The sequence below is a fragment of the Phacochoerus africanus genome, chromosome 15 (assembly GCF_016906955.1).
Source record: "Phacochoerus africanus isolate WHEZ1 chromosome 15, ROS_Pafr_v1, whole genome shotgun sequence".
Classification (NCBI taxonomy): domain Eukaryota; kingdom Metazoa; phylum Chordata; class Mammalia; order Artiodactyla; family Suidae; genus Phacochoerus; species Phacochoerus africanus.
This window is the reverse complement of record NC_062558.1, coordinates 86439845-86463151: the sequence shown is the minus strand read 5'-3', so window position 1 is coordinate 86463151 and position 23307 is coordinate 86439845. Positions and strand designations below refer to the sequence as shown.

Below are 23307 nucleotides of genomic sequence, written 5' to 3'. Positions count from 1 at the left end.
CATGGATGCTAGTCAGATTCATTTCTACTGAGCCATGACAGGAACTCCATAAATGGTTAATAATTAAATTATTTTATTAATATCTACATAATTTCAATTTTGCCTCTTGCCTAAGACTGCTAAAACTATTTACTATATGGCCAAAAAAAAGTTTTCCAACACCTGCTTTAGGACACAAAGGAAATCCTAACACATTTCAAAGGATTTATATCACATAGATATTATTCTTTATTATTAATGTATTAAGATTAGAAATCAATTAAAATATGAAAGCCTCATACACCAAACCAGTATTTTTGAAAAATGAAAAAAATTCTTTGAAATAAAGTAAATTTATAGTACAGCCCAAGATAATTGGGACAGTCAGTAATGATTAAGGTATTGCTATGCCTCAAAGGGAAAAGAAAAAAGCCTTTCAATTTTTTAAAACAGTCTAGTAGTCTAGATTCATGAGATCAAAGACAGAAAAAGCTTATTTCCATCAAAGCACAAGAGCTTAAAGATCATGAATGTAATCTTCAACTAAATCAATAATAAAACCACCTACCCAAATAACTTTGATACGAAATAATGGTAGTAGTCTCTATAAAACCTTGACTAAGATGAATAGTGTTTAGGCCAAAATCAGGAAACACTCTGAGAAAAGCTTTTTAAGCACGGGGGAAGGGAATCATAAAATGTAGAGAAAACATTCTTTTAAAAAAAAAAACACACTGAATAACAACTATGAACGATATGTTCATGCTTCACACTACACATCCTAAGGAACTAACATTTACTGACCAATGCTGACCGCTGTTTAAGCATTTTACATAAACATATTTAATAAATGCGTTAATGAAAAAGTAATACATAAAAATTATAAAACACAACTGCACAAAAGTAAGCAATTCATAGTTAACTGATTGTCCAAGTATTCTCCCTACTTTACTAAGTATCTTAGCAGTCTCTATGGGTTCTAGTTAGGATTTTTAAACTATGAATGCAATTAACCTTAAGCTGATTAACTCGTGTCATTAGCATTTTACTACAGATTCAAAAAGACAGGGAAAACTTCTTCTGTTCTAGGATCACTTAAGAGAACCGATGCCAGCGAACCATCTATCACTTTCGTTTTTTGACAAAGCATAAAGATAAACTTGTGTTCTAATATTAAACTCTTTGTATTAACTTGTTAGAAAACCCTATAACAAACTCAATCTTACCCACGTGGTTCTTCCATGCGTTTGCAAAAACTGGGATCTTCCTATGAGTTCCAGAGCAGCTGCAATGGACATGGACACTTGAAATGACTAACCAAAAAGTTTGGCAGTGTTGACCAATCTCTGCTGACAAGCATCATCAGTGATGTCAACAAAGCTGCCTGTGTTTCAGATATGCTACAACACAATTACAAGAGGCATCCTAGGAAAGGGAATAGAGGAAGAGGTGTTTTGTTTTGTTTTCATTTTCTTTTCAAAAGTCACTTTAAAAAAAGTATATGGATGAACACCACATTATACAAATTGTAGAATGTGCACTGAAAATAATTTTTGAGTAATAATATAATTCATCTACGGGATTTAAAATCTAATGATCCAAACTACATTTGGAAGGCTTTTAAGCCTGATTTGCAGTGTTTCAGAGACGAGCTGATCCTCACAGATGGTTGGGACAAAGACATTTTAGAATCAGAATAATCTACCTGACATTCAGACTGACAGAACACTGCTGTATATGGGTGAAGTCGGTAATATTCTAAACAAACTTTACTTACAAATTAAAAGTTTAGACTTTTTAATTAAACCTGTGTTTAATTTGTACATATGTGAATCAGGATATGCTTTTCTATAGGTTTCCTTTTTTCACTTAAAAATATTAGCTGTAGATTTCTAATTATTCTACATTTAAAAATATTTAACAGCAGAAATTGGCACAACACTGCAAATCAACTATACTTTATTTTATTTTTTTGCCTTTTCTGGGGCCGTTCCCGTGGTATATGGAGGTTCCCAGGCTAGAGGTCGAATCAGAGCTGTAGCCACCAGCCTAGCCAGAGCAACATGTGATCCGAGCCGCATCTGCCACCTACACCACAGCTCATGGCAATGCCGGATCCTTAACCCACTGAGCAAGGCCAGGGATTGAACCCACAACCTCATGGTTCCTAGTCAGATTCATTAACCACTGAGCCACGACAAGAACTCCAAATCAACTATAATAAAAAATTTAACTCTTCAAACCATCTGGGTTTACTATAATATAGAACAAGAAATTAAATAATTGCTTCTAGAACTAGTTTTTTCTCAGCATTTACTTCAAAACCCATCTGTATCCAACCGATTTTAGTAGATACTTCAACACATCTTTCTGAGTTTTTTATTCTCTTCCACTGTTCTGCTTCTGTTTGTGTCAATATTATACCCTACTCTAGGAGTTCCCGTCACGGTGCAGCAGAAACAAATCCGACTAGGAACCGTGAGGTGGCTTGATCCCTGGTTCCACTCAGTGGGTTAAGGATCCAGCGTTGCTGTGAGCTGGGACATAGGTTGAAGACGCGGCTCAGGTCCCACGTTGCTGTGGTGTAGACCAGCAGCTGTAGCTCTGGTTGGACTCCTGGCCTGGGAACCTCCATATGCCTCAAGTGCATAAAAAAAAAAATATCACCCTACTCTAAATGGTTTTTCCCTTCTCTTTTTGTCTTTCTCAATGTACACAAATCTTATGCTTTGGTAGTAACAATTTTTGATGAATCCCCAAAATAAAGCTGTTGTGATTTTGGCTGAAATTGCATTACCTCTACAAATAGTACTGGGAAGAACTATGGGTTCCAATCATACACTCCGATTATAGCTTATCTTTGTTGTTTTAAAAACATCATTCTTTCCACCCACCCAAAACCCCATACACACAAACACCCCAATCTTGGGAGATAGGTCTCCTAGGTGCCTCTCATGGACTGGACTCCCTGGCAATGCCCTGGAAGGAAATGCTAAGGCATTCACATGAGATCTGGCTTCAGGGGAATTAGCAACTCTGTTTAGAAGCTTGAGGACCCTAACAGTTCAGTGTGTCCCCCAGAAATTCCCATGTGACACGCCAACACATCATTCTTTTTTTTTTTTTGTCTTTTTGTTGTTGTTGTTGTTATTGTTGTTGTTGTTCCTATTTCTTGGGCCGCTCCCGCGGCATATGGAGGTTCCCAGGCTAGGGGTCGAATCGGAGCTGTAGCCACCGGCCTACGCCAGAGCCACAGCAACGCAGGATCCGAGCCGCGTCTGCAACCTACACTACAGCTCACGGCAACGCCGGATTGTTAACCCACTGAGCAAGGGCAGGGACCGAACCCGCAACCTCATGGTTCCTAGTCGGATTCGTTAACCACTGCGCCACGACGGAAACTCCCCAACACATCATTCTTACAATTATTTAATACATACATGTCCTCCTAGACTATAAGGTAGTTGTCTTGGTTACTATATTAATATCCATGGGATACGGTAATTTTTACAATATTTATCCTTCCTACAGAACATAAGTGTTTTCTTTAAATATTTCATACAAAGTTGTACAGGGTTTGTTTTTTTTTTTTAGGACCACACCTGTGGCATATGAAGTTCCCAGGTTAGGGGTCAAATCAGAGCTAGCAGGGCTACGCCACAGCCACAGCAACAGGGAACCTAGCTGCATCTTCGACCTACACCACAGCTCAGGGCAACGCCAGATCCTTAACCCAATGAGCGGAGCCAGGGATCAAACCCACTCATGGATACTAGTTGAGTTTGTTACCACTGAGCCACAACAGAAACGCCTGTAGGGTTCTTTATGAAGCATCACAAACATCTCTCAGTAGATTTACTGATAATTTCATATTTTACTGATGAGGTGGTTATTTCATTATTTCAAATTTAAATCTTCATTATCCTTGGAGTCCTGAATATTGTACTGTTTTAACTACTAGAACAGAATTTTTTTGGAATATGTCCCACAATAAAGAATATATTTTACATTACAACCATATACACATATACTTGAACGTGTATCACGCACACATGCATGTGTGCACATACATACATCTAAAAGGATGATACTGGATAGATGGCAGACAGAGAGGTATATATAGATGTCACTCTAAAAACAAGTTCACAAAACAGTATCTGTCCCCTTGATAATTTTCATACTATTCTATTTTATTAGAGAAAAAGGCTAGTTATGATGGACAAAATTACTCGCTAACCTATTTTATTTTATTTGCTTTTTAGGGTAGCACCAGTGGCATATGGAGGTTTCCAGGCTAGGGGGTCTGGTCAGAGCTGTAGCCTCTCACCTACAACATAGCCACAGCAATGTGGGATCGACATCATGTCTGCGACCTATACCACAGCTCATGACAACACTGGATGCCTGACCAACTGAGCGAGGCCAGGGATTAAACCTGTATCTTCATGGACTAGTCGTATTCATTTCCGCTGTGCCATGACAGGAACTCCTCACTAACCAATTTTAATGTACAGTTTTGAGAACAATTCACTAGGTATAGGAAGAGAATTATGTCTTCTTTCTTTGCATCTTCATTACTACCACAATCCTTGATACTCAACAAGTATTTAATAAGGTATACTGAATGATGAAATAACAATAAATGAATTATTAAAGTAAATGGAATTAGTTTTTTGAGCAGCTACATAAAAATGTAAGCAATACAAGCAATTAAAAACCTTTGACCTGCACATTTTTATCATTGTTGATGTTGCTATTATTGGCAGCAAATTAAAAGCTAACATTTATTAACTGCTTTCTATGCATCAGACACTATGCTTAGTGCTTTATCTGAATTTCCTCATGCTTCCTTTACAACAGTCTTAAGATAGCAGCTATTATAATATCCATTTCTTTTATAAGGAAATCCAGGCATAGGAAGCTTAAGTACATTATCCAAGATCATACAACAAACAAGTGGAAGAAGTGGCCTAAATTAAAATTCTAAAGTTTTTAATATATCTATTCTTACTAACTTTCATCATTAACCTAGAGATTCAGCATTATCTCAATTATCCCACAACTGAAACTAACTCAAATATCGATCAACAGGTAAATGGATAAAAATAAAATTGTGGTACTTATGTATATAATGGAATGCTATTCAACAATAAAAAAGAATATACTGAAACTCACAAAACACAAATGAGTATCAAAACCATTATGATGAGTTAAAAAAAATCCAGAAACAAAAAGAACACACATTAGATAATCTAGAAGATAAAACTTTTAGATGAAATTCTAGAAAGAGCAAAATTTTAGTAAGACAAAGCAGAACAAAGGCTGCCTGGGCCAGGTTTGAGACAAGACTGACTGCAAAGGGACATGAGAGAATTTTAGCAGCAAGAGAAAAGTTCTGTATCTCTCTCTCTCTCTCTCTCTCTTTTTTTTTTTTGCCTTTTGTCTTTTTAGGGCCGCACCTGCAGCCAGGCATGGGGATTCAGAATTTTAGTGGGTTAAGGGGGGCATCTGAATAGAAGAGGTGATGACGGTGGTGGTAAGAAGCTCGCTACAGTCAGGAGAACTGGTCAAAAGAGTTTGAAATGTATATATGTATTTGCTTTTTGTGGCCGCATCTGTGGCATATGGAAGTTCCCAGGCTGGGGAAGAATTGGAGCTGCCACTGCCAACCTACACCACAGCCACAGTCACACTAGATCCAAGCCATGTTTGCGACCTACACAGCTCATGGCAATGCCAGATCCTTAACCACTGAGAAAGATCAGGGATGGAACCCACATCCTCATGGATGCTAGTCAGGAATTCCCAAAAGAGTAAATACATTAAGGTCATCAAAGTTGAGAGAAAACTGAGGAAGTGCTGCAGTCTGAAGAAATCTACAGAAACATGACAAGTAAAAATGGTGTGTGATTCTAAACTGAATCTGTCTACTATAAAGGATACCACCAAAACAAACGGCAAAACCTGAACAGGCTCTGAGGATTAAATGGTGGTATGGTGTCAGTGTTGATCTCCTGATTTTGAAATGTGCAATAAAGCCACAATTAAATATCACTTAGATTCCATTACATGACAAAAACTGACCAGTTGGATAATACCAAGTGTTGCACAGACATAGAACAATGGCGAAAAAAAAAAAGCATCTAACTACTTGAAGGGAGTGAAACAGATTGAACAATTTTGGAAAATAGTTTGGTATTTCTAGAGTAGGATGTTTCCATGCTCCATGATTAAGAAATTCCACTCCTACTTAGTTATTACTTCAGAAAAAATTTCACACGTATGTATCAGGAAAACTTCATATCAATATTATTTGTCATAGTAAAAAGAAAAAATCTACGTAGAAACAAAATGGATATCAAGAGTAAAATGTACAAAGAAATTATTCACAGAATGGTACAAAAATGAAAATGAATGAGGTAGAACTAAACATAAGTATGAAAGGACCTTAAAGAAAATGCTGAATGTAAAAAGCAATTCACAGAGAAATACAGTATAGTTCCATTCATATAAAGTACTAAAAGAGACAAAACTAGTGTTCATAAGGACACAAAGATGGTTAAAAAAATAAAAGAAAAAACAAGGGAAATGGTAGATTCTGGAAAGGGAAGACACTGCAATCAGGAGGATCACATAGCTTCTTAATGTCTCATTTCTGATGGTGAGTACAAACTTGCTTCACATTATTCATTAAAGCATTATGTTGTGTATGCTCTTTTATGTATATTTCATAAACTTTTCTTCTCCTGGATTGATGGGAAAAGTCTGAGGATAGAGAAACATGAATACATGACTGTTCTGTGGTTCTCTGTGCTCAGGTGGTAATCATTCTTAGTGCACTCACTTTTAGTGCACTCACCCAGGATGCTGCTGCTGTAAATATTCCATCCAATACCCTGCACCCAACAACCCTCTCCCCTCACACACAGAGAGGGATACTCAGAGAGAGAGACAGACAAGAGAACTATGTGAGGGGCAAATTATTGGTTTATTCTCAACACTGGAGGCAAAAGGAAATAACAAAACATTTGTATATCATGCTTGACAGTTCATAAAACACTATTGTATACTTCTTTATTTTTATCACCCAAACAGGTAGGCAGGGTATGAATCGCCAGGATCAAATATTTTGCAATCCCAAATAAAAATGTCAGAAAGAGGTAACATCATGTTCTTCTCATTATTCCACTTTAGATTTTTCATTTCTTACTCCAAGGTCAAAACAGATGCTGACTGTAATAATATGATAAAAACCAACAGGGAAAATAATGAAATAAGAGGGAAGAAAATGGATGAGCGTGACTACTTTGGAAAACTGTTTTTTACGTATCTACTAAAGCTGACTCCACTCATATACCTAACAAAAATACACACATATATATTCATCAAAAGACATATGTCATAATATTGTAGCAGCTCTATTCGTAATAACCAAAATTTGGAAAACTAAGTGTCTATCAACTGTAGAACAAATAAAATAAATTGTGGTATATTCACATCATGTAATGCTTTACAGCAATGAGAACAAATGCAAAAAATGAATGCTTCACAAATAGAATGGTGAGCGAAAGCAGTCAGATATAAAAAGTGGATATAATATACTCCTTTCTTTAGGTAAAGTTCAAATACAGGAAAACATTTACATTTTCAGAAATCAAGGGGTCACTATTAGAAATGTGGGTAGTGACTGGAAGGGGCTTCTGATCTGAGGTCCTGGTGAAGTTCTCTTTCTTGCTGAGTGCTGGCTCCATGAGTATTTTCAGTTTATGAAAACTGACTGAGATAGACATTTATGAAATGCACCTTTCTCTACATGCATATAATGCTTCGAGTGGTTGAAACAGGAAGTAAAAAATTAAAGTAAAGAGATATGATAACGCTAAAAAAAATTTATTTTCTGTATGTGACTATGTCTTTAAATCAGAATCAAAAATTCTTATTTAATATTAGAAAAGGAATACAAAAATACAATACCTTTAAAAACTGCACCCCAAAAAAATCAAATACCCGGGAATAAACCTGACCAAGGAGGTGAAAGACTTATATGCTGAGAACTATAAAACATTTATTAAGGAAATTAAAGAGGATTCAAAGAAATGGAAAGATATTTCACGTTCCTGGTTGGGAAAAATTAATATTACAAAAATGACCATACTACCCAAAGCGATATACAGATTCAATGCAATTCCTATCAAATTACCCATTACATTTTTCACAGAACTAGAACAAACGATCCAAAAATTTATATGGAACCACAGAAGACCCAGAATTTCCAAAGCAATCCTGAGGAACATAAACCAAGCAGGAGGTATAACTTTCCCAGACTTCACACACTATTACAAAGACACAGTAATCAAGACAGTGTGGTACTGGTACCAAAACAGACATACAGACCAATGGAACAGAATAGAGAACCCAGAAAGAAACCCAGACACCTTCAGTCAATTAATCTTCGACAAAGGAGGCAAGAATATAAAAAGGAAAAAAGTCTTTTCAGCAAGTGGTGCTATGAAAATTGGACAGCAGCATGTAAATAAATGAAATTGGAACACACCCTCACACCATGCATTCGAAATGGCTTAAAGACTTAAAAAGAGAACATAGGCAAAACATTCTCTGACGTTAACCTTACAAATGTTTTCTTAGGTCAGTCTCCCAAAGCAACAAAAATAAAAGCAAAAATAAACCAGTGGGACCTCATCAAACTGACAAGCTTTTGCACAGCAAAGGAAACCATAAAAAAAAAAAACCAAAAAGACAACTTACAGAATGGGAGAAAATAGTCTCAAACGATGCAACTGACAAGGGCTTCATCTCTAAAATACACAAACAACTTACACAACTCAACAGCAAAAAAGCCAACAATGCAATTGAAAAATGGGCAAAAGACCTGAATAGACATTTCTCCAAAGAAGATACACAGATAGCCAACAAGCACATTAAAAAAATGCTCAACATCACTAATTATCAGAGAAATGCAAATCAAAACTACTATGAGGTACCACCTCACACCATTCAGAATGGCCATCATTAATAAGTCCACAAATAACAAATGCTAGAGGGGGTTGTGGAGAAAAGGGACCCCTCCTGCACTGTTGGTGGGAATGTAAATTGGTATAACCACTATAGAAAACAGTATGGAAGTACCTTAGAAACCTATATATAGAACTACCATATGACCCAGCAACCCCATTCTTGGGCATATATCTGGACAAAACTTTCCTTGAAAAAGTCACATGCACCTGTATGTTCACTGCAGCACCATTCACAATAGCCAAGACTTGGAAACAACCTAAATGTCCATCGGCAGATGAATGGATTAAGAAGATGTGGTATATATACACAATGGAATACTACTCAGCCACAAAAAGAATGACATAATGCCATTTGCAGCAACATGGATGGACCTAGAGACTCTCATACTAAGTAAATAAAGTCAGAAAGACAAAGACTAACACCATATGATATCACATATCTGGAATCTAATATATGGCACAAATGAATCTTTCCGCAGAAAAGAAAATCATGGACATGGAGAAAAGACTTGTGGTTGCCAAGGGGGAGGGGGAGGGGGTGGAATGGACTGGGAATTGGGGTTAATAGATGCAAACTATTGCCTTTGGAATGGATAAGCAATGAGATCCTGCTGTCTAGCACTGGGAACTATATCCAGTCATTTACGATAGAGCATGATAACGTGAGGAAAAGAAATGTATATGTGTATTTGTGACTGGGTCACCTTCCTGTACAGTAGAAAACTGACAGAACACTGCAAACCAGCTATGATGGAAAAAATAAAAATCATTAAAAAAATAGAAAAAATACAATGTAAAATGGATTAGAATGTAGTAGACTTTCCTCAGTAGCTAAAGTGGATGCTAGAAAAGCAATGCCTTCAAATTTTTAAGGGAAAACTCACTTCTATCCCAGCCAAACTATTCCATCCCTGCCAAATTATGAATATCAAAATGTGAGAGTAGTTAAGAGAGATCTTCTATAATGAAGTAACTACAAAAAAATGTACTATCCATTTACCATCTCTTAAAGTAATCAAGGATATTCCCCAGCTAAAATGAAGAGAGTAAACTAAAAAAAAAAAAAAAAAAAAAAAAAAGCTAACATTATGCAGGAAATAATGAATCCAATTCCAGAATATAACCAGAACAAATCCCAAAAAAGTTCTAAAGAAGCTACGGATAACAACCTGTTTAGATTCAAAAAGGTTGACTAAGATGGAGAGAGGGCAAAATTACTGTTTTTTCACTAAGCCTCTGGACTATGAGAATTTTTTTTGAACCATTTCTTATAACACTAAAGTTTTTTTTAATTCAGTAATATTAAAAGGGAAAAATTAAGAGGTAGTTATATGAAATATTAGACTAATTCAGCTTTTAACCTCTTTTGGGAAACTTTAAAGATGTCCTAAAACGATTCTGAAATTTTCCTCTCATAATTTTGTTTCCACTGCATAAACAAAGGGGAAAGTCAATTTGATCAGTATGTGTATGTACCATGTAAAATTTCAGAGCCAATAATGACAGAAAAGATCCATTAACATATTCACAGTTTTTCATAAAGTACCTCAACAGTTTTCTATTTTTATGGTGCTTAACACTGGTTACCAATTGATCTATTTTATACTGAATTATGTTATTTCTCTCATCATTATAAGTAGCCTTGTCTTAATTAGATGGTATTTAATCATGTTTTATGTTTCAGAGCAATAACCCAAACACAAAAGAGGGTATGTGGTATAGTTAGTACAATGACTAACTCTAAGTAGATATTTAACATATATTAGCTATTTCCCACATTTTCTACCTCCTCTTTTGCTTGACTCTGAATCTCCTTATCACAAAATCTCCCCAGACCAGCAAGCAGATAAATACTATAAACAGAATCTATCTCCTAGTTACAGTTAAACTAGGTTGTAAGCTCTTTGGGTATTTCAGTCATGGACTCTGGTTCTGCCTTGAGATGAGTCCAACAATCTCAAATCCAAAAAGGATCCTTCACTTTCTTACTCCCAGCCTTAGCACAGAAAAGGGTCTTTTCAAAAGGTAGTCAAATATCTACAACAATGGAATAGTCCAGAGAATCTACAATCAAGCAATATAGAATAATTTGCATGACTAACAGGATATTTACAGGATATTGTAGTTATGAGCATAGGAGCCATATTCCACTTAAACTAGGCTTTACTAACCATATATCTTGAGCTTGGTTTTAATAGCCACCAGAAATTCTAAGACTTGGTTCCCACTCAAAAGAAACTAGAATATACAACCCTGAGGAAGGTAACTCAGAAAGTAAGTTGACCAAAGAATCTAGACTGTTTTTTCTCAACAATAATTTTAAGTTAAACTTGGCTAGTCAACAAAAGACAAATATAGATTTAAAACTAAATAAAAGATATTCATGTTTAGGATAGCAGGAGGTTTGGGACTGGCATACACACACTGAGATAAATCAAATGACTGGCCAATGGGGACCTGCTGTAAAGCACAGAGAACACTACTCAGTATTCTGTGACAATCTATGTGGGAAAATAATCTGAAAGAGAATGGATGTGTGTACATGTGCAACTGAATCACTTTGTTGTACAGCAGAAATTATCACAACCTTGTAAATCAGCTATAATTCAATAAAGCTTTAAAAAATGAAAAAAAAGACATTCATGATTTAAAATTAGTATTTTATTCCTTAGCTTTCTGTTTTGCATTGGCCCTTGTCTATATGTGCTACATGTTCCAACAAAGAAAGTACAGTTGACTCAGAAGCCAGGTTCTACCATCAGCTCACCCAGTGTATGAACAAACCACATCACTGCATGAGTCTAGATTTTCTCAATGAGAGACAGAGGGGATCCAGAAAGATTAAATTTGAAAGTTTGAGATGAAAGTGAAATTATATGACTATGATCATGTAAACGGCTATTTCTTATTTCCAACTTAGCTGAAATTATAGTAGCAGTCACTGATGACTGAACACCTATGTTTCAGGTATTAGATCACTCAATTTACAACTACTAACTCTAATTCTCTCAATAATCTTACAATGTTGGTACTATAAAAATGAGGAAACAGAAACAGAGATTGGCTTACCAAAGATCACACAGCTAGGCTGGGGACTGTGGAGACTATCATGTAAAATCCCATGTTTTCTTCTTCTCAGAAAAGTTTCTACTATGAACTATTTACAATCATTTCCTCTCCACAAATCTAAATACACATTAAAATCTCAACTTTACTTTGAAAAAAGAAGTAGATCTATTTTGCAATTCAAAATATGAGAGCTGAAAATGTTCACTGCGTACTCACCTGATGTAGCAGCCGTTTCAGTTTGAGTAACTGAGTTTTTACAGCGGTGCAATCCTGAACCATGTGCCGGAGGGTCATCTCATCCAGTATCACTGTATTTTCTGGTACATCTACAAACATCTTCTGAGCCTGGAAAAAGGGGGTTCCTCCATAGCTTTCAAAATGACCCAAAGGAGATTCTCTATAAGGAGAGCCTCTGGAAGGGCAAGGGAAGAAGTTGGAGGGAAAAGATATACAATATAATTTCAGAAAGAAATAACGATTATGAAATTATTATAGCGATTATTACAAATCATTTATCATTATCACAAAACCTTCAACTTTTACTCCCCTCAGATACTAAATTTGTTTCCACTGCAAGGTTCAATCAATTTTAGCTGTCATGAATACAATTATCATCTGTATTCCCCCTTTTGTGTTTTTTACACATTGGATAAATAAATTTTATTCCTTAAGAACTAGAGTAGAAACAAAAACCTCTGGGAAAAGGCCTCATCAGGAAAAAAATACAATTATTTTCTTTCCCTGCACTCATTGTCTGATCTTTGGCTTTTAACTTTAATTACCTCTTAAACCTCATGTTTTTTAAGCCACTAACTATGCTACCCTTATTAATTCGCAGTTTGGACCCACCCTTAGGCTCCTATTTCTTGAAAGTCCCAGCAGACAGTTAAGACAGATAGACTGTTATTCTTTTAATCTGAGTCACAGCTTGACAGCAAGTTATTTTGTGGGTATCAATAAAGTGATTCTAAAGTTTATACAAACAGGCAAAAGGCCCAGAATAACTAATATAATACTGAAAAAGAAAGTCAGAATACTGACACTATTTGACTTCCAGATTTACTATATCAAGTGACTGTAATTAAGACTGTGGTAGAGACAGAAAGATCAGTGGAACAGAATCCAGAATCCAGAAATACACTCATATATATAGTCAACTGATATTTGGTAAAGGAGCAATGACAATTCAACCTGGGCAATCTTTTCATTTTGTTTTGTTTTTTGGCCACATCTGCATCAACATATGGAAGTTCCTATGCTGGGGACTGAACCCACACCACAGCAGCAACCCAGCAACTCCAGATCCTTAACCCACTGCACCACAAGAAAACTCCAATGATGGCAATTCAAAGGAGAGAGGATAGTCTTTTCAACAAATAGTACTGAAACAATTAGTCATTGATTTCCAAAAAATGACCTTTCACACCTTTCACAAAAATTAATCAACATGGATAAAAAAACCTTAATGTAAAATGCAAAACTACAAAATAACAAGGGAGAAAATTCAGGTGACTTTGGCAGTACATTTTTAGATAGAACACAAAGAGTACAATCCATGAAAGAAAAAACTGACAAGTTGGACTCTATAAAATTAAAAATGTCTGCTCTATGAAAAACACCATTAGGAGAATGAGAAGCCAAACCCACACTGGAGAAAATATTTGTAAAATACTTATCTGATAAAAAACTGGTATAAATACCTCTTAAAATTCAACAAGAAAATAACCCAACTTAAAAACAAGCTAAAGATCTAATCAGAAATCTCACTAAGAAAATACACAGATGGCAAATAAGTATATGAAAAAATACTCAACATCATACATCAGGGACTTGCAAATTAAAACAATGAGATGTCACTACACACTTATTACAAAAGTTAAAATCCACAACACTAAAGGCTGACAAGTTTGTGTATGAACAGGAGCTCTCACTCATTGCTGGAGGAAATATAAAATGTACAGCCACTTTGCAAGATAAATTGGCAGTTTCTTTACCAAACTAAACATATCTTTACCATAGGACCCAGGCAATCATGCTTTTGGAGTTCCCGTAGCAGCTCAGTGGAAACCAATCAGACCGGCATCCATAAGGATGCAGGTTTGATCCCTGGTCTTGCTCAGTGGGTTAAGGATCCAGCATTGCTATGAGCTGTGGTGTGGGTCACAGATGCAGCTCAGATCCCGTGCTGCTGTGGCTGTGGTGTAGACCAGCAGCTGCAACTCCAATTCCACCCCTAGCCTGGGAACCTCCATGTGCCATAGATGCAGTCCTAAAAAAAAAAAAAAAGACACAAAAAAAAATCATGCTTTCAACCTATTTACCAAAATGAGTTGAAAACTTATCCACATAAATGTTTACAGCAGCTTCATTCATAACTGCCAAGTTTAGAAGCAATCAAGATATCCTTCAGTAGGTGAATGGATAAACAACTGTAGTTCATCCATATAATGGACTATTATTTAGTGATTAAAAAGAAATGACTGTTCTTTAGTGATATAAAGCCATGGAAAGACATGGAGGAACCTTAAATACATACTGCTATTTCCACCTACATGACATTCTGTAAAAGGTAAAGTTTTGGGGACCATAAAAAGATCATTGTTTACCAGGACTGTTGTTGAGGGTAGGGATAGGTAGAAGAAAGGGATGAACAGATGGAGAATGTGGGATTTCAAAAGCAGCAAAATTATTCTGCATGATATAATAATGGTATATACACATCATTATACATTTGTCAAAGTCCACAGAATGTACACATAACTTAATAGTTCAAGGCATTTAAAATGAATCCTAATGTAAACTGTGAATTTTAGTTAATAATAATGTATCTATATTTGACTCACTAATTGTAAATATACTACACTAACATTGCAAATATTCTACACTAATGTAAGATGTTAACAGCAGGGAAACCATGTATAAAATAAGGTGAGGGAATGTATAAGAACTCTCTGTACTTTCTGCTCAAACATTCTGCAAACCTAAAACTGCTCTAAAAAATTAAGTTTATTAATTAATTTATTTTTTTTGTCTTTTTGCCATTTCTTGGGCCGCTCCCGTGGCATATGGAGGTTCCCAGGCTAGGGGTTGAATCGGAGCTGTAGCCACCGGCCTACACCAGAGCCACAGCAACACGGGATCCGAGCCGCATCTGCGACCCACACCACAGCTCACGGCAACGCCGGACCCTTAACCCACTGAGCAAGGGCAGGGACCAAACCCGCAACCTCATGGTTCCTAGTCGGATTCGTTAACCACTGCGCCACGACGGGAACTCCGACCTTTTTTTTTTTTTTTTAAGTTTATTAATTTAAAAAAATCATGACAGAAGGAAAAGAATTACTTATAGAAAAGAAGAATAAAAGACCTCTAAAAATCCAATCCTCTATAAAAGGTCAGAAAGCACTGGTAAATTTGTCAAAATCAACTTTTTAAGAACTCTAAAATCAATTACTTGTAACAACTGAGGAGCACTTATTGGAGGAAAAAACAAAACAAAACAAAACTGAATCTCATGAGAAAAACCAGCTCTGTGGCATTTTATTCTTCTGTCTATCTTCCTAGCCGTGTGGTGGCATGAACGAAAAGAACTTTACAACTGCAGTAGCTATGAAATTCAGCAATCTTTAGGATGTGGGATAGGAAGTAAACTGGGTTTAGAACTCTCCAAAAGTACTGAACTGATACTATGTGACCTAAATGACACCTCCCTAGAAAAAGGCCATTCTCAGCAGTTGTTTTATTTGACCTGATTCAGAGTTCCCTCAGTAGGAACTGTCTTATCTCTAGCACATTTATTAAAAAAAAAAAATTAAAAAATTAAAAAAATTCAGTGGCAATTGTTTAAAATCTCAGCTGACTGAGATATCAATACCAGTGGGGCAAGCAAGAAGATCACCAAGAAACAGAAGAGGCAAAATTGAGGAATGAGATGTTGAAGAAAGGCTTTGAAAAGCATTAACATACTCCTGGGCATAAAGAAGGCCATGTACATGTACAGGGCTGTGTGCATGCCAAGGAAATACCTGAGAAGGTCTTAATCTCTCACCTTTGGCTGACCTTGAGACTCTGAGCAAGCAGGAAATGAAGGCCAAGGCAGTGCTGCAAACTGCTTATCAGGTTGTTGAAGGCATCCCTGGACACACACACAGAGCCCCTTTGGCAAAAGCTGGGAAATTTACTGGTTCAGAGCATTGAAGGAAATCATTTTCTAATCATCAGCTCAACAAACTCCAAAATATGATAAACTAAATGAGTAACAAACATCATAGTTAAACTGTTAAAAGCTAAAGAAAACATAAAGAACCCTGAACACAGCAAAAAAAAAAGTGATTTATCATATAGAAGTATGATTAACAGCTAATTTTTCATTAGAAAGCTTAGGGGTCAAAAAATGTTTAAAAGAAAGCCCAAAAGACTGTTAACCAAAAATTCTATATCCAGCAAAACTATCCTTTAATGTTAAAGAGTAACTAAATCCCAGATAAACGCAAACCAAGAGAATTTGTTGTCATCAGACCTTGGTTACAAGGTATACTGACTTTGGAGACTTCACCATTTTTTTCTTTTCTTTTTTTGGGGGGGAGGGGGGTAGGCGTACTCACAGCATATGCAAGTTCCCAGGCTGGGGATCAAATCAGAGCTATGGTCACTGGCTTACGCCACAGGCACTGCAATGCCAGATCCAAGCTGCATCTGCGACCTACACCACAGCTCATGGCAATGCTGAATCATTAACCCACTGAGTGAGGCCAGGGATCAAACCTGCATCCTCATGGATACTAGTCAGTTTCATTTCCACTGAGCCACAATGTTAATTCCTGAAGTTGAAAACTTCAATAATGTCTTCTCATTAATGGACAGAGCAACTAGAAAGAATATCAGGAAGGAAATAGAACACGTGAACAACACTACAAACTAACAAAACCTAACCGCTATCTGTAGAACATCTAAGAGATTAAATTAGTAATCAAAAAACTTGCCACAAAGAAAAACCTAGGCCCAAATAACTTCAATGGTGAATTCTACAAAACATTCAATGAAGACTTAACAAGAACCTTCACAAATTCTTCCAAAAACAGAGAGAAACACTTTCCAATTCAATCTATGTGATAATATAAAAACCACAAAGTCATCTCAAGAAAACTACTGACCAATATTTATCATGACTATATACAGAAAAATCCTCAACAAAACACCAGCAAACTGAATCGAGGTAACATATAACACCATGACCAAGTGGGATTTATTTGAGAAATGCAAGGTTGATTCCACATCTGACAATCAGTCAATGTCATATACCACATTAAGAGAATGAAAGGATAGGAGTTCCCATTGTGGCTCAGAAGAAACAAATCCAACTAGTATCCATGAAGGTGAGGGCTCAATCCCTGGCCTCACTCAGTGGGTTAAGGACACCGCCCTGCTGTGAGCTGTGGTGCAGGTCACAGATGTGGCTCAGAACTGACGTTACTGTGGGGTAGGCCAGCAGCTGCAGCTCTGATTCAACCTATAGCTTGGGAACTTCCACATGCTGTACATGTGGCCCTAAAACACATAAGGAAGGAAGAAAAGGAGGAAGGAGGGAGGGAGGGAGGAAGGAGGAAGGAAGGAAGGAAAATGATTATCTGAACAGACATAGCAATAGCATTTGACAAAATGTAATACTTATTTCACGATTTAAAAAAAACACACTCAATTAAATATGAAAAGGAGGGAACTTCCTCAACCTGATAAAGATATCTATGAAAATCCACAACTAATATCATACTTAACAGTGAATGTTGTTCCTACTCTTGGAAACCAGACAGAAATGTCTGCTCTCATCCCTGCTATTCAACATTGTACTGGAGGTTCTAGCCATAGCAATTATGCAGGAAAAAAAGAAAAGTATCCAGATTGGAAAGAAAAAAGTAAAACTATCTCTACTCTCAGATGACATATCTTACATACTAGGGAACTAGGAAGGCAGAAGGTTAAATGCATCATGTGCATGAACACTGGAGGCTACACTCAGGGTTGTAACAAAGCCTATAATGAAGAGGGAAAGGGAGCCAAGAGTAAGATTTTTGAGATAGGGACAGGGACCATTAAGGAAGAGCTGGTACAGCCAAATGCCCTAAGTGTCAAAGGAAAGAGGCTTAAGAATATTTCATTTAGAAGTGACGATGAGAAGTGAAGAAAAAGACTTCACCTCTAAACAGTAAAGCACTGGAGTCACTGGAAAATAAGAATCTTTTATGTAAGAATGCTACTGAAGAATTAGTACGTTTAGGAAAAAGTTACAAGCAGGAGAATGTAGGTGAAGAGATCCAGGATGTGGGTTTGTTAAGACGTGAGAAAATCTGACATGGCTTAGTGGAAAAGGGAAGGTCTGGGGAGAAAAGAGTGAAAGCTTGGGTCAGGTGAAAAGAAAAAGCACTACTGACAAAAATATAGATAAAGTAGATCAGTGGTTCTGAACCACCAGTCCTCTGAGTTGTAGATAAGACATAATCTTATAATAAAGATGAGAATTGAAGGACAGAAGGAAAGGGAACCAGCAACACTCAAGAAGTCAAAGAAAGAGATGAGGAACTTTTATACATATAATATTAAAAGGCCCTGGGGTTAGTATATCCAAATCTTTTAAAAATTAAGGAACTGAAAGAAAATAATTGTTTTATGGTTTGCTGGAGTAAGGCTTATCTTGGATGAGGTTCCTCTCTCTACCACCCATCCCCATAATGGGCTCTGAGAAATCTAGCAAGTCCCAATCTTGCACAGCCACCCAAGAGCCTGAGGGGATTAATAAACTGGTTAACCTATAATTAGTCATAACAAACCATTGTGTGTCAGTCCACTTGCTGGGGAGTTCTATGCTAAATCAGTCAGATTAGCAACCCCCAAGAATGTTGTACATTTCTCTCTTCACAATGAAAATAACAAGTGTGGATGATCAACAAATCACTAGTCCCTCAAAATACACTGTGTAGAAGGAATCTGTGGTCATTTGTTTTGGGAAATAGCAAGTATTTTATCTTCTGCCAATTTTTGCCACATCGCAGGACTATAACTGTATATTAAAGGCACTGTGGAATTTATTATTTTTAAAAATTGTTAACTTCATTTAATTTGTTCTTATACTCATCTGATCAGTCTCTCTTTTCTCCAACTATTGACACCCAGGAATATAGTTTTTGGAAAATGTTGCTTAACTTTCTAACAGATAACTAATCTGTCCATTTTGGACATTCTGATTAATAGTCTCTCAAAGCTGAAATCTGCCACACTTTATCTTAAAATGCATAGATATTTTTGCTATCTGGTGTCAGAGATAGCATTTATTCATACGTCTAAAGGATTGGTAGGACTGTTTCAAACATGGTTTTTACATGCTATTTTTTTCCATCGAGTACTCACCCTTCTACAGAAACTGATCCTCTGCAATTGCTAGAGTCATACTTATCAGTTCAATAGTAACTTCCTTTATACACTATTATCCTAGACAAAATATGTATGCTCCTAGAGTCCTGTATACATCACTTTATTTAGGCATCTATTATCATTGCACTGTACTGAAAGTGCATTATAACTATCTATATACCAGTCTCTCCCATAGACTCAAACCCTGGCAGCAGGAAGTATTTACTACCCATCTTTGTAGGGGATGCCAGAGGCATAAGAATCTACTCACCTAATAACTGCAATGGTTCCAACTGAGCACAATTCTTTTTATCTTTCTCAAAACAATGCTCCAAAAAAAGCATTACCAATCTATAGCTTTTACCTCTCACACCACCTCTAAATTCATTCTAGCTTGAGAATTTAGCACAGAGCTCAACATACAGGTTCTCGATGAATACTTGTTAAATGGTTGAATAAATTATATTTTATAAGCAAAGGTTCATAATTTAGTGAAACTTCTAAATTTTCATAAGTTTCTTAAATTTACCTTCTCACAAACCAACCATTAAAGATAAGAAAAACATCATCATTATGAGCAAGGAAGACTATCTTTACATTACATTGTTGCCTGATAATACCAACTGTCTGATGCCCATTCCTTATCAAAAGCCCATGGGTGAGAAACAGCCACAATGCCTGGAAGGATATGCACTCCATACATTCTTCCAGATCTAAATTTTATCCTTGCATTAAATTACCAACAGAAGGATCTTTAGTTAGACCTCATTGTTTCATGATCCACTGTAGAACTGCCTTTTCTCACCTGTACTAGAGTTCCTTTTAACATGGATTGCAGAATGTAAGGAACAGACTTAAAGAATTAATCGTTATTTCTACTTTGGGAAGCTGTGTGAGATCTGTCCATTATATAGCAAGGTATTCTCCTTATAGGAACTCATGCAAGGCAATTCTTTCATATTTCTATCTCATAAAAGCAAATCGATTAAAGGAGAAACATATCCTTTATCTTCTGTACATTTTAAATTTTGTAACAGATTATGCTTTGTTCTTCGCTTTTGCTGCAAGGAATCTTAGAGCCAATTCTTTTTCTCTTACTTCAGAAACTATAAGGTACCTTTAGTTCCCCCCCACACACTGCCATTATTTATTTATGTGAATTTATTTATTTATTTATTTATTTTTCATTAGGGCCGCACCTGCGGCATATGGAAGTCCCCAGGCTAGGGGCTGAATCAGAGCTACGGCTGCCAGCCTACAGCACATTCACAGCAATGCAGGATCTGAGCCAAGTCTGCGACCTACACCACAGCTCATGGCAATGCCAGATCCTTAACCCACTGAGCAAGGCCAGGGATTTACCCACATGCTCATGGGTGCTAAACAGATTCATTACTGCTGAGCCACAACGTGAACTCCCTTCTTTATCCCAATTTTATTATTTGTATTGTAAATGTGCTCCAAATGATTTTAAACCCTAGGAGAATGAGATGAGAGAGGAAAAAGGAAAAAAATAAAAATAACAACTTCCATTTGGGTGCCTACAGTAAGCCAAACACTGCTCCAGGCACTTTTATCCCTCATCCTTGAACACTGAGAGAAAGGTACTACTATGTTTTACAGATAGTAAACTGAAGTAGAGAGGGGTTAAAAATTTATCTAAGCTCAAAAAGCTAAGTTGTGCCAGAACAGGGTTTGATCCCAGGTTTGAATGACTACATAGCCACATTATACATAAGGTCTGATCAAATGAAAGATGATGCTATGCTTCAAAAAGAAAAAAGAATTCTAGTGCAGGACTTGAGGAATTTCAAAATTTCAATTTTTTGTATAAGTAAAAATAGATAAATCCAATTTTACAGATTGATATTGGCACCAATTTTACAAATTAATATTTTAAATATAATAAACTTTAACAAAGTCAACATCTGATCATTCCCAAATGAGAACTAGAATGTCACACCAAAATTTAAAATCCAAACAAGCAGACAGAAATATTTTTGTTCAGGACAAAGCTAATGAAAAAAAGATTTGAGCCAAAAGAAAAGAATTAGACATATCATTCCAATTAGTACCACATATAACTTGAATAATTTTCTGGTGCCTCTAAAAACAAGACCAAAAACAACAGTTTTTGAGGGGTCAGGGGGAATAAGATTCAAAACTAATCAGAAGAAAGAAAATATAATTTAAATTAGTCTCACCTGCTCAAGTCACTTTTTCCATGGTGATGATAGTGGTCAGGATGGCTGAGGTGGTAATGTTCCTGTCCACTCCACCTCTGGGGTGGCCTTTTCCAAAATCCTTCCTGAGACTGCCGAACATTTCTGTCTGATCGGTCAAAGCGGTTCATATTGTCACACTCCACTACACAAAATCAAAAGCAAAACACTATTAAACATGTACGCACACTCTATAAAAGTTAACTACTTATAACTTGATAATTAAATGCTGCTGAAAATATATAAGTAGTATTCTAAAAATACCAGCCATTTATGTTAGCTAACCACAAAAACAAGATCTCCAGAAGAAAAATAAATAGTTCTTTTGGTGAAAATTAAACTTTATATTATTCAAGCTGAAGTAAATTTTAGAACTTTCGTATCAGTCACTGAAGTAACAACAGCCCCACTGTTTGAAAACAAGCAAGTGATCCCTGAAATCAACATTATACATTTTAAACACCAGTAATCAGTTTTAAGAGGTTTTCATCATTATCAGTAGTTGGTTCTGACTTTAGAATGAAAATGACAAGAAAAAGTAGAAGATTTTAAGTTCTATAGAGAACTCATTCTTAAAAATGAACGCCACAATCAACTTTTACTGATTTCAAGAAGTACAAATTAGCTTTTCATCACAAACAAATCATATTTTTTAAATTAAGCTCACAGTTTTAGAAAATAAAACGTTCTAATCTGCCGATAGTAGAGCTTGTTCAAAAAGTCTAAAATACCACTGAAAACAAAGCCAGTACTTTGCAGCAACAAACAGTACACTCCCTGGAATCCAAATGCCACAAAAACATGAAAAGAATCTCTTTGAAACACCCCAAGCTTCTCCTTCACTTACCCAAACACTTTTTCCTCACATATCTGAGCACTCACTAAGAGAGTTACTTTGTACAAGGGAGACATTGTGTCCCCTGCTGCCTACTCAGACATAGTTGCATACAAGGCACTGAGACAAACAGGCCTTCCTTCCTGCTCAACTCCCAGCCCTCCCTGTGGGAAGCAAGCCCAGTTTACCCTGTGACTCCATCTTCGCTCAGGGCTTACATAGCTACTGAGTTAGGACTGTTACTAAAAATACAGCTGAACACTAACCCAAGCCAGGAACAGGAGAGGTTTCTCTAGTCTAAGAATTATTACATGAGAAAGTTCAAATCCTGCATGTTCAGAATTCCTTGTGATTAGGAAAGCTTTAGAAATCAATGTAATCCTGCCCAATTAAAAAAAATTATTTAAATGATTATCTTCACTTAACTTAAACCTGAATTTGATATATGCAAAGTGTTTAATAACAGTATACCAGATAAAAACAAACCTCCCCACTCCAAAAAAAAAAGTTGATGTAGTTAAAGTATAGATATTCAATACTCACATACTATTTAAATAAGGTTTTAAAGGACATTAAAATTTTATTTACTAGAAAATTTCCATTAGAGGAATCAATTTCAGAAAAAAATACATTTTATAGTTTAAAAAAAAGTTTTTAAAGAAAAAATTTTTGTTGTTTTTGGCCACGCCTGCAGCACGCAGAAGTTCCTGGGCCAGGGATCAAAACTGCACCACAGCAGTGACAACATTGGATTCTTAACCTG

At 36.3% G+C, this 23307-nt stretch overlaps 1 protein-coding gene across 10 annotated transcripts in view; it reads right to left on the bottom strand.

Annotated features, from left to right (window-relative positions):
• Nucleotides 1-23307, bottom strand: part of CCSER2 (coiled-coil serine rich protein 2) — a 135356-nt gene that overhangs the window by 44033 nt on the left and 68016 nt on the right. For 8 of the 10 annotated variants that reach the window (XR_007132125.1, XM_047759578.1, XM_047759580.1 and 5 more), the window contains 2 exons: nucleotides 21692-21854; nucleotides 12300-12495 (listed from right to left, as the gene is read on the bottom strand). Coding sequence is in view for 9 of the 10 variants with exons in the window: in XM_047759578.1 (XP_047615534.1) it covers nucleotides 12300-12495; nucleotides 21692-21854 (359 nt within the window). In the remaining variant the exon portion in view is untranslated. Of the gene's footprint in view, nucleotides 1-12299; nucleotides 12496-21691; nucleotides 21855-22376; nucleotides 22429-22556; nucleotides 22694-23307 lie in introns of those variants that run through there. The other 2 variants (XM_047759586.1, XM_047759587.1) reach the window with 2 other exon arrangements.